The sequence below is a fragment of the Gracilinanus agilis genome, chromosome 4 (genome assembly GCF_016433145.1).
Source record: "Gracilinanus agilis isolate LMUSP501 chromosome 4, AgileGrace, whole genome shotgun sequence".
Lineage (NCBI taxonomy): Eukaryota > Metazoa > Chordata > Mammalia > Didelphimorphia > Didelphidae > Gracilinanus > Gracilinanus agilis.
In genome coordinates this window covers 412,684,630-412,697,186 of record NC_058133.1, presented here as the reverse complement: position 1 = coordinate 412,697,186, position 12,557 = coordinate 412,684,630, and the positions used below count along the sequence as shown (strand labels likewise).

At 36.3% G+C, this 12,557-nt stretch overlaps 1 protein-coding gene across 1 annotated transcript in view; it reads right to left on the bottom strand.

Moving 5' to 3' along the window:
- Positions 1-12,557, bottom strand: part of MTHFD1L (methylenetetrahydrofolate dehydrogenase (NADP+ dependent) 1 like) — a 200,983-nt gene that overhangs the window by 117,755 nt on the left and 70,671 nt on the right. Inside the window, exons 10-14 of the mRNA XM_044671679.1 lie at positions 5,964-6,100; positions 5,189-5,235; positions 3,573-3,680; positions 2,441-2,515; positions 327-429 (exon numbers count right to left, since the gene is read on the bottom strand). Of these exons, the coding sequence (XP_044527614.1) occupies positions 327-429; positions 2,441-2,515; positions 3,573-3,680; positions 5,189-5,235; positions 5,964-6,100 (470 nt within the window). The remainder of the gene's footprint in view (positions 1-326; positions 430-2,440; positions 2,516-3,572; positions 3,681-5,188; positions 5,236-5,963; positions 6,101-12,557) is intronic.

Below are 12,557 nucleotides of genomic sequence, written 5' to 3'. Positions count from 1 at the left end.
CAAGTTTTCCTCTTTACACATTTTATAGACGTTTATATTAGATTTCCTTCTTTTCCATCTTTCCTCTTTTGCGTGGCACAGAGGAAGTACTTATTAAATGCTCACTGATAGTCTGATTGAAGTCATTTAGTCTCACCAAGCCTCAGTTTCTTCTGTTATAAAATGGGGATAATAATATTTTCCTTAGCTACCTCAGAGAACTATGGTGAATGAAGTGTTTTTTTTTTCTTTAAAAAAAAAACTTCAATTAATTAATTAATTAGCTAATTAATGAATGAATGAATGAAGTGTTTTATAGATCTTAGAGACATTATAAATGCGAGTACCTCTTTGCCATGTGATAGTAGTTGGGTCAATGTCAAGTCGGGCAAATCTGGTCATTTCCTCTTCTGTCAGTGTGCTTGGATTAGTTTTATTTATTCCTAATTGCTACAGAAAAGAAAAATAAGACACTTCAATGAAACATACCAAATGTATACAGAAAAACTTTCCTCTGTTGGTTTTAGATTTTGTCCCCACAAATTTCTATATGTTCCTTTACATGACCACTATGTTTTTTGTTTTTTGTTTTTTTATCCTGGGACTCCATTCTAGGAGCATAGGGCCACAACCAGTAGGCAATGGGTCACACAGTCGCTCAGGGTCACCCAGCTGGGAAGTGTCTGAGCCTGGATTTGAACCTAGGACCTTTTTGTCTCTAGGCCTGGCTCTCAATCCACTGAGCTAGCCCAGCTGCCCCTACTTTAGGTTGCAGTTTCTTTAGCAGATGTAGTTTTTACAGGGTGGGGTTGCTAGCCCCACGCCCAACCCTCCTCCTTTTTCATCCGGGCTAGGGACCGTCCTTGGCCCAGGAGTGGTAAGGGTGGGCAATAGGGGTCAAGTGACTTGCCCAAGGTCACACACAGCTGGAAGTGTCCGAGGCCGGACTTGAACCTAGGACCTCCAGTCTCTAGGCCTGGCTCTCAATCCACTGAGCCACCCAGCTGCCCCTGACCACTATGTTTAGGGGAGAGAAAAAATTCTGTCAACATAATTGACACTAGTTTATCAGACTCTACATTCAGCCCCAAACACTGCCATTTATAACCATTATTTCAAGAAAAGCCTGCATTTATATTGTTTCCCAAGCAGTTTTCTTCTAATTGAGTGAAAAACACATAACATTTTTTAAGGCTGCACATTCCCCCAGTGAAACATTACTTTCTAAGCCATGGTTCTATAATGAGAAAAAGAATAGGGAAGGTTAAAAGCCTGTGACTTAATGTTAGGCAAAAGAAAATATAAATTACTTATAATATGAAGCTAAGAGGAGAGGTATACAAACCACTTCTCTCCAATTAATTAAATTATTGAAGAATCCTGTAGTGTAAGACACTTCCCACTTCTCATAGCTTTAATCAAATTTCTGATGTGACCAAGAGAGGCCTTATGGTTGTTGTGGCCGGAGGGCTAGGCCTGATGTCAGGAGGTCCTGAGTATGAATACTTTCTTACATGCTTATTTGTTGCATGGCCCCAGGCAACTGGCCCTGGAAAACCCCTAAATTTTTTCCCCACCTCTAAATCTCAGAGCCCACGGGCTCACACCAGCCAGCAGACTCAGGAACGACAGAGGTAGATTTTTTTTTTAAATTACACAATTTTAGTTTGGAATCAGTGTGGTAAAGCTTTGACACTATCTCCTGACACCTAAGATGACAATCATAGTTCTGCTAGAGAACTAGGGCAAATCAAAGTGATAATTAATGTGTATTCACACTACAGGACTTTGGAAACAACTAAAAGCAAAAGAAGGGTATTCATGCTGACTCTTCAAAGCTAAGTTTGAGTGCCATCTTCTGCGTGAAATTCTTTCCTGATCTGCTCAGTGGCTGGTCTTCCTCCTCTCCCATTTAGCTGTGGTTCAGTTGTTTCAGTTGTGTCTCATTCTTTATGACCCAATTTAAGGTTTTCTTGGCAAAGACACTGGCTTGGTTTGCCATTTCCTTCTCCAACTCATCTTATAGATGAGGAAATTGAGACAAAGAAGGTTAAGTGCCCAGGGTCACACAGCTAGTAAGGGTCTGAATTCAGATCCTATTGCCTTTGGGATCATCAGTGTGCCACAAGCTGTCCAATTATATGCATAATAATCATCATTTAGTATTTTTCCCACAGAGAACTGAGGATTACAAACAAGATGATTGCACTGATAAACACCAAAAAATTCTTACCTTTAGAGCAGAGGCCAAGTAGACTAAAATTCTGACTTGCCTATTGACTCATTTTTTAAGAATTTCACAGTGCATATTAAATCTATCTTATTTCCAGTTAAGTTTCTGAATCCTGAGACCAAATTGTGGGTGAAACAATTGCTAATGCACTTTAAAAGGTTTTCATTTTACTTTTCTGCAGTATAACCTCTACATTTTTCCCCTCAAAAACACAAACTGGAAACTTACTTTCAATCGACTAAGCTGAATGCTTGAAAACTCTCTCACACCATTCACTAATGGCACCAATCGATTAAACAGCGCCTGAGAACCAACCAAAAGAGCAACAAAATCAAGTTTAAGGTACAGCTATTAAATTTGGATCACATTCAGCAGTCTCATACACTTTGCCATGTGAGATTTAAGTTGTTTAGTTCAGAGCCCACGAAAATTGGCCTAACAGAAACCATAACTTTAATTCAATTTTCAAGAAAATTCAGCTACAACTTAATAATATTAGTCAGTTTGTATAGACATGGTTCCTTAATAGAGATCCTAAAAATTCTCAAATTAATGTTTTTCTGGACATGAGTTCTCTATTTCTCATAAACACACACAGTCTTAAATGATGGATATGGAAGATGCTACAAGCCATGCAGAACTGTTGAGAAAAATGATCTTCCTATCTGAACTCTAAGTCTACAAATAATTAATGGTGGTACATTTGCTCACTTCAGGGCTGCAATTTGCCTCTTGGACTGCATGTACCCTGAGATAATATTTATAGAGTGCTTAGCGTATATTGTAGTTCAGTCTCATGTCTGACTCCTTGTGACCCCATTTGGGGTTTTCTGGGTAAAGTTACTGGAATGGTTTACCATTCCTTTCTCCAGCTCCTTTGACAGATGAAGAAACCAAGGCAAACAAGGTTGTGACTTGCCCAGGGACACACAGCTAGTATCTGAGGTTGAGTTTGAACTGAGGCCTTCCTGACTCCAGACCCACTGTGCCATCATTTTATCTTCGGAACAATCCTGGGAGGTAGGTGTTACTATTCCCATTCTACAGCTGCAGAAACTGAGGCGGACAGAAGTCCAGTGACTTGCCTAGGATCACACAGCTAGTAAGTGTATAAGACTGGATTTTAATTCACATCTTTCTGATTCCAGGTCTACTGCTTTATCTATTATATCAACCAGCTGCCCTAAAAAAGAAGAGATGTTATGTAAAAAAGAAAAGACTTAGACCTCCCCCCCGCAAACAAATTTTAGCTTTAAAAAGATTTCCCAAGTATCTAAACAAAGAAATCTTTATTCTTTCAATAAATGATTAGAGAATCAGATGGCAAGTGAAGTAGAAAAAAACCAAAGGTCTTCCTCACCTTATCTGTCTGAGTACTTTCATGCAAAATCCGGGTGTCAATAGCAGCAGCCAGCAAATTATTAGCAGCAGTAATGGCATGAATGTCACCAGTTAAGTGAAGATTGAACTATAAAAAAAGACAAAAATTTATTTTCCTGCTTTTCTAGACCACCAAATCAGTCTTTATGGCATTTCTGAAATTATAAATCCTTAAAACAGAAAAAGGAAATTAATTGAAATTACAAAATTTTAAAAATAAAATTACATATTAGATTATACATTTATTATTCTACATTTATATACTGCATATACATTTATATATTTCCAAAATATATAAAAGTATACATTTATGAAAGTAAATAAATGTATACTTTTTCTCCTACATGAAGGAGGAAAAAAGGAATTTTTAGGTATTCTTTCCTTCAATTAAATTCAAATAGTCTGATACTCCAAATAAGGGTATACTGACAAACTATGAATGATTTAAGATTTGGAAATTTTCTTTTTCTTACTTTAAGTTACTATACTTTATCTTTTTTTAAAGTTCACAGGTAGTTTTATTGAGTTTAAAGTGATACTGTGGCCTTAGCCATTTTCAGATCATTGTTTTCCAATTCATTGTTAATTATCAAGGCCATTCATATCTTTAAAAAATATTTTTAATTTTAACATTCAATTTTTTAAAAATTTTGAATTACAAATTCTTTCCCTTCTGCCAACTTCTCTCCTACTCATTGAGAAGGGCAATATATATGTCCAAATGAAACATATTTCTACATAAGTAATGTTGAAGGAAAGAAAAAGCAAGAAAAGTAAAGTAACTGTTCTTTCTATGGATGTAGAAAGCACTTGTCTTCATGAGTCTTTTTGGAATTGTTTCAGATTATTATATTGATGAGAGTAGTTAAGTCTTTTACAACGGATCACTGTTACAATATTTCTGACACTGTAGTGTTCTGCTTCTGCTCACTTTACTTTGTATCAGTTCATGTACATCTTGTAAGGTTTTTCTGAAACCATTCTGCTCCTCGTTTCCATTACAATCATAAACGACAACTTTTTCACCCATTCTCCAATTGATGAACATCCATTCAGTTTGTAGTTCTTTGCTACCACTAAAAGAGCTGCTATAAATATTTTAGTATAAGAAGGTGTTCTTCTGTTTTTGATTTCTTTTGGAAACAGGCTTAGTAGAGGTATTTCTGGGTCACAAAGGATATGCGCAATTTCGTGAACCTTTGGGCAGGGTTCCAAATTGCTCTCCAGAATGGTTGTATCAGTTCAAAGCTTTACCAACTGTGTATCTACTTTCTCATATCACCACTAATATTATAATGTTCCTTTTTGGCCACATTCACCAATGTAAAAGGCATGAAGAGATAACTTTGAGTTGTTTAAATTTGTATTTTTCTAATTGGTAGTAATTTAGAGCATTTTTTCATATGGTATTGAGTTTTATATTTTTATTTTTTGAGGCACCAAATTACTTTCAGATTAGACAGTAACTTACTTTCCAAAGGGCAAGGAAAATATGCACTAATAATTTTGAACAGAGAGAAATACAGATAGAGATTATGAGGAGGGAGAAAATGTTAAGGTGCCATTTCACAATGTGGCTCCCTTTTATGTCCTTACCTCTTCCATGGGGATGACCTGAGCATAGCCACCACCTGCAGCTCCTCCTGCATAACACAAGAATAAAAATTTCAGCAAATCCTGTAAAAATGGGCAGATGATTGTTGTCAAAGAATATTTACCACACTAATGAATGGAATTGTACATGGTTTTAAACATGTTACAAACTTAACCAATAAGGGGAAGGGAACACACATTTTTAAAGTTCTTTATTATAAGCTAGGCATTGTGCCAAGTGCTTTGCAAATATTGCTTCATGTGTGAGGTAGCTACTGTTATTATCTTTATTTTACAATTGAGGAAACTAAGGCAAACAGAGATTAAGTGTCATGCCTAAGCTTGCATAAATAGTATCCTAAGATCTGATATGAACTGAGTCTTCCTGACTCCAGGCCTAGTAATGTATTCACTGAATCACTTACTTGCCTCTAAATAAAGGCAATAAGATAAAGTGAATAAGGATATTCAGAAGTCTAAATGAAAACAAGCCTGACAAGAGAATAGTTATAGTCCAAAAAGTGCAGCATTCAAATACATTAGCTATAATGGGCAAAAGAACCTCAGGAACAACACATCTACAAAACAAATACACCCGTACACAATATTCTCTTATGAATTTCACAATTATATACATGTGTTTAACTGCATGCTGCCTAGAATTAAATAGAGCAGAGTGTGAAATTTGTCACTTTTTATTATCATCAAGAAGAAGAAACTACCTGTTTATCATGTGAAGAAAAGATGAGATGCTACATGTATTTATTGGGTAAAATACCTTTAACACCAAAAGTAGGTCCTTGTGAAGGCTGCCTCAGACAAGCAAAGGAATTGATGTGCAGGTGTGCGGTCAATGCTTGAACAAGCCCAACTGTGACCGTGCTTTTTCCTTCTCCCAGGGGTGTAGGGGTGATCCTTATACACACACAAAAATAGAGAGTTTCAGAAACTACAATCCTGTATTGAATGAACTCAAAGTAACCAAAACTTGGTGTCAATGCTGGCAAAGGAGATGTAATTCCAGGTACTCATTTCCTGCATTGTAATTTGGTCTTCTAAGGAGCAATCTAATAATGCCTCTTTACTCATGACTTGTATGGTTTTTTAAAATGTCATCTAGCAACAAGTGACTTTTCCTAAGTTAAAGTTTATAAAAAGGAGCAAATGGGCATTCTCAGTTTAATGCACTGAATACTTTTTCATTTCCAGTCTTCATTATTTATTCAACCTGCCAAAGACAGACATGTTAAAATACTTATATATATTTGTGGGATCTTTACCACTCACCCAACAGCAACAAAGATAACCATCCAAAAGTTGCTAGATCATTAAAACCTGGCCATATTACTCAGCTCTTCTTAGGTAAAACCAAGATATAAATAAGTGCCCTCACACCAAGAAGATAAGAAATAGGGAATGATACTAAGGAAATCATCATTTTATCTCATTTCCCAAGACAGAAAATGAAAACATTGCTTAAAAAAGCCTAAACATATAACTCCTTCTCTATCAATAGTAACTCATTAATTCAATAAACACTTATTGGTTATACAGTGTATGCCTTAGTGCTTTGCATGTAGATTAAAAAATATTTACTGAATGAAAGAATGACAGTATTCAGAAGTAAAGAATAGTAAATACCACCCTAAAGCACTATGACTGGTAAATTTTAATGTTAACTTCTATTAAATATGAGTCTTAGGACCTAAGAAATAGAAAAAGGATAAGAAGAAAGATGAGGATTCTTGAGATCCTGACAGATCACATGAGATATTGTATGTAAAGTATTTATAAAACTTTTAAAGCATTATATAAATGCCAGTTAATGCTTATTATTACTATTGACAAAAAAATGCTGAAATGATTCTGAAAGATCATTCACATTATTGTACAGTTGCATTTTTGAGCCTATATGCTTCACTCTTCCTTACCTCAGAGAGTAAAAGTCACTGAGACTGAGGCTGTGCCCTAATTATCTTAGCGGAATCAAATGAATGAATGAACTCCTAAGTGTAGAATAGTGTTCTGTTGGCCTGGCAGGCACTTAATAAATAAAAGGATTGCTTATTAAATAAATATATATTTATTAACATATATTCATATTAATACAAATTAACTAAAGCAACAACTAATTAATTACTCAGTTGTGATTAATTGCTCAATGATTTAATTATTTAATAATTTAATTATAATTAAATGCATGTGCTAAGCAATATATAATTAATCATATCATTTAATTTAATCATTAAATTAAATAAATTGAATTAACTAAACCAACACAAATAATAAAATAAATAAATAAATATCGATATATCAAACCAAGACAATCACAAAAAAAGGCTACCCAGATAAAACCATCATTAATACAAACTCTGAAGTAGACAAACCTCTCTTTGGCAAATGAGTAGATAATGGAGAACAGAAGAATCACTTAAAACATTTTTTTTAAATCCTTACCTTCTATTCAAGAACAAATTGATTCTAAGGCAGAAGAGTGGCAAGGTCTAGGTAATTGGGATTAAGAGATTTGCCAGGATCACATGGCTAGGAAGTGTCTGAGGCCAGAATTGAATCCAGGTTCTCTGGACATCAGTTCTGGTGCTCTATTCACTGAACCACCTCACTGCCCTTCCTCACTTTTTTTTGAAGCAATCAATTCTTGCTAGATATTTGCTAGACAGAAAAATGATGGATAAAGAAGACAATGCCAGAGTGTTTTTAAGACGATGCCATTTAAACATATCCATTTAGAAGGACAACATGAAGTCTAAGAATTTTAAACCGAATTCCAAACTGTGTCTGTAATCAGTAGACTGAGGAAAAGCCTTTGGGTATCTGGCTGTCTACTGCTCCACCTTGGGGCAAGTCCCATTATACCGATGAGCTAAAGTCTCATAGACCACCAGAGCAAACAGGCTCTCACCCTGGAGAATCTCCTGGTAACAATCATTTATGAAATTATCTGAGTGCTCCTGAGAATTCTGAAGAATTTCCAAACTATTAAGGATGTTGACCTAATATGCATATCCACATCTGTTTATGTAGCAAAATCTGGAGTCATGTCAACACTTGCAACCAAAAGGAGCCTCAAATCACAGTTCCTCCATCCTCCTTGTTGCCTGCCCTTCTAGGAATAACCTGAGGAGGTCTGAATTCCTGTTCATTCACAGCCTTCTTGCAAAAACACATAAAGGAAGAGTTGGTGAAGTTAAAAATTCTTCAGAGTTGGTATTTGTGAGATCTTTTATTTTCTGCAAATGGAATATGTGTTTTATTTCAGCTATGTGGCATAAAGCATTACATTTTTCATTCCCAAGGAAATATTAGTACGCTTGCCTAAGGGAGCCAAAAGGGGACACGCCTAGTGAGTGACCTCCTTGAAACTTGGCCTAAAAAAGACAATTCTTAATTAGAAACATATTACTTCCCAGGTTTTGTTTGGCCATTTTTTACCATTGTTATTATAATTCAGCAAAAGTAAGAAAGTAGCAAAAGAAAAAACAAAAATGCCTTATATGAAGTGAAATGATGAATGACATTAAAAAGAAAAATATACATTTGCTTTTTCTATACATGACTATAAAGTATCAAAATCTGGTTTGTTTTTTTACAAATGTTTTATTTTTTTATGAATGAGAAGTTTCTGTTTTATCCTTTTATTCTTATTTTTATATAATCTAGATATAAAAACATGTGACATAAAATAATATTATTCATCAGGTTAATTAACTAAAGAACCTTTGATTATGCTAACTTAAGGTATAGTCTGCTGTCATTATATCCTTGGATTCTAAAAAACTATGCCCAAATCGCATATATCCTTTTTGGTTTTTGGATCCCCTGATCAGATGGGACACAGGATGATACACTTTTCAACTATAGTAACTCTCAAAGTTATTTAAGTAAATTACAAAGTGGTGGTGGCAATGCCCATAGTGATAAAATGACAAGTCCCAAAAATGTAGAAGAAAGTCTAACTTTAAAGTATCAAAGGATCACAGTTGTAAAGGTAGAAGGAACCTTAGAGGTCCTTAGTTCAACCCCCTTATTTACAGATGAGGAAACTGAGGCTTAGAGAATTCAAATAACTTACTAAGGTTTTCACAGTTAAGCAAAATATTGGGCATCAGCTTTCATTTCATGGTCAGTTCCTAAGATCGAACAATGTTTTATTGTGAATAATATTAAAACCATAATGATTATGTTCTGATTTGGAATTCGTGTAGTTCTTCAACTCAGTTTTACCTTATTGTCTTTAACAACAAGGTTCTCCTAAAACGATTTTGTAAGAAAGCAGGACAAGGGAGATAAGTGAACTTAGAAAATTTTATGAAATATTAAAAAACAAGTGGGATATTAATTACAAAATATCCTTCACAATTCACAAAAGCAGCTCCCTAATAATCTTGGATTTCTATTATTTTGTTCAAGTGGTAAGGGGTCACTTTATATACAAGAAAGTACATTCTAAAAAATTCTTTATCAGATGCTTTACTAATCCTAATGGTATAGTTTATTTCCTGAAACACCTAAAATAAAAAAAAAATTGGCTAATGTTTTGTTAACCCTTCAAAGACAGTCTCATTTATTTGATAAATTGTTCAGAAAATATGATACATACTTTTTTAAGAGGCCTAATAAAAGTTCAAACTGGCTGCCTTACTTAATTACAAATTTTCAATATATTTTCAAATTTTATACTACCCACGGTTTGATCCTTCCCCATCAAATCACAGACACTCAGAAAACTTTCTTTTAGGATAAATTAAGGACATTATTTTTTTAGGATAAATTAAGGACAGGCATTCTCTCAAGAATTGGTCTTTAAAGGAAGAAAACCAACCACCAGTACTGTCTTTTATTAAGACCCTTGGCTTTAGTGCCCTTTACATTTGCATTTCTTTTATAATACTCAGAAGTTCAATTTAAGTATAAAAATTCAATGATCCCCAGGAGTGGGTCTACCATCTAAACACAGCTGTTGTCTTCTGCAGACAACAAAAAGACAAATGATCTGATAGAAGTAAAGCCCAATAGAAACAACAACAGGAAAGCTGCAAGGAGAGCCCTCCAGGCTGACTCAGTAAAATACAAAAGCAAATGACTTAAAAATGAAAAGCTTAGGGGGCAGTTAGGTAGTTCAGTGGTTGGTGAGCCAAGCCTAGCCACAGGAAGTCCTGGGCTCAAATGTGGCCCCAGACCCTTACTCACTGTGTGACCCTGGGCAAGTCACTTAACTCCAACTGCCTAACCATTACTACGCTTGTGCCTTGGAACCAATTCGAATTCTAAGTACTAATTCTAAGACAGGAGGTAAGAGTTTAAAAGAAAGATGAGAAAAAAAAAATTGCCAAATCAACTTTCTGGCAGCAATTTAAAGGGAAAAGAAGAACGAGGGATTAATTATCTAACTGGAAAAAGAAACAAAACTCTGGTTTTAAAAAAACCTAAGCAGCAAGGTGGTGGAGTGGAGTCAGGAAGACCAGTGCTCGAATCTGACCTTAGACCCTTACTAGCTGTGTGACTCTGGGCAAGTCATTTAACTCATTTGCCTCAGTTTCCCTATAGGTAAAATGGGAATAATTAACACCTATCTTCCAAGGTTGTCACAAAAAAAATTACATAATATTTATAAAGCGTTTTGCAAACTTTAAAGTTTTATACAAATATTGTCTATTATACGATGTGTAGTCAGAAACCTAAATGAAGTTTTTCTGTCAATGCAATCAAAACATATAAATCCAAGAAGCCCATGAATTTAAACTGGTTTTTATCACGAGTGTCATTCTGTGCAACAGCCATTATAGATGTACAATCTAAGCATATATATTTGCACACATTATACAAGTGACAGAGTGACGGCATACAGAAATGTGCACCTGTGTACCGAACCTTCTCCTGATCTCCCTATATTTGCTATATTTGTAAATGATCAATTAAAAGTGACGTGGGGGGGGGGCAGCTGGGTAGCTCAGTGGATTGAGAGCCAGGCCTAGAGACAGGAGGTCCTAGGTTCAAATCCGGCCTCAGACACTTCCCAGCTGTGTGACCCTGGGCAAGTCACTTGACCCCCATTGCCTACCCTTACCAATCTTCCACCTATAAGTCAATACACAGAAGTTAAGGGTTTAAAATTAAAAAAAAAAAAAGTGACTTCTATCCCAGATGGTATCCCATTTACCTACTAGCTCATAGAGCTCCTGCTCCTTTCCCTTCATTTCAGATCTATACTGATCTGGATCATATCTCCCAGGAGCTGCCACCCAGTCCTCTGGTTAACCCTGGGGAGGGGGTCTGGTGGGCCCTTAGAGGCCCTTGATCTGCTCCTGGTATGGTGGGGGGGCTGGGCTGGGAGGCAGGCGGAGACCCTAGGTCAGGGGAGGGGGCAGTGCAGAGCAATGGTTTAAGAAGTGCATTTTAGGACATTGCAGCCCGCTGAGGGTCTTGGGACCGAATGGAGGGTAAGAAAACGAGGCTTTGTGGACGCAGGGCTGAGACCCTCCCTCGAAGGCTGGCTGAACCCCCTGGGCAAAGGCCAAAAACTCTTTTTTTATCCCCTGCAGCACCAGGGGACTTCACAGAGAACATGGCAGCCCAGCGGATTGTCCAAGGCCAACTAGAGAGGCTGGGCTGACCAAATCAGTAGCAAATGAACATTTATTAAGCACCTACTATGTGCCAGGCACTGGGGACACAAAAAGCAATAAAAGACAGCCTTGGCTTTCATAGGCTTCTATTTATATTACACACACTGCCTGTTCCTTAGCTACTCCATACCTTCTGAGTAAGATCATCGGACCTATGTGGGTATCAGAAAGGGTCAAACTAGGGGGAGATGGGGTGGCTAGTAGGGCTGAGGGGTGAGTCTTTTTCTCTGATGCCTTAGCTGAGGAAAGGAACAGGGGCTACATTTACCATTAAAGAAACTATCTACTTTCCCCCTCAAAATAGATATAAGGATTTATATTGATCAAATAGAAATATGTGAATATATTTAACAAATATGTGGATATTTATTAAAAATATGAATGTTTAATGTTTAGAAATGTAAATAGATATATCTCCTCCTTCTTTTCCTTCATCTCTCTTTCATACACATAACCATGTGCACAGAGGATGAGGAAGGAGAGACAAACGGATTAGTAGATAAAGAAAAATCTAGGCCTAAATTAAACACTTAATTTTTCAGATCACTCTTTAAAATGGTGAATTACTGAGGAACTGACCTATAGTTCAGTGAAATCACAGGTATAGTCCCTGTCCCTAGCCTGAAGTACACAAGCAGGTCCTTATATATGTTCTATTTGCGCGCTCTCTCTCTCTCTCTCTCTCTCTCTCTCTCTCTCTCTCTCTCTCTCTCTCTCTCTCTCTC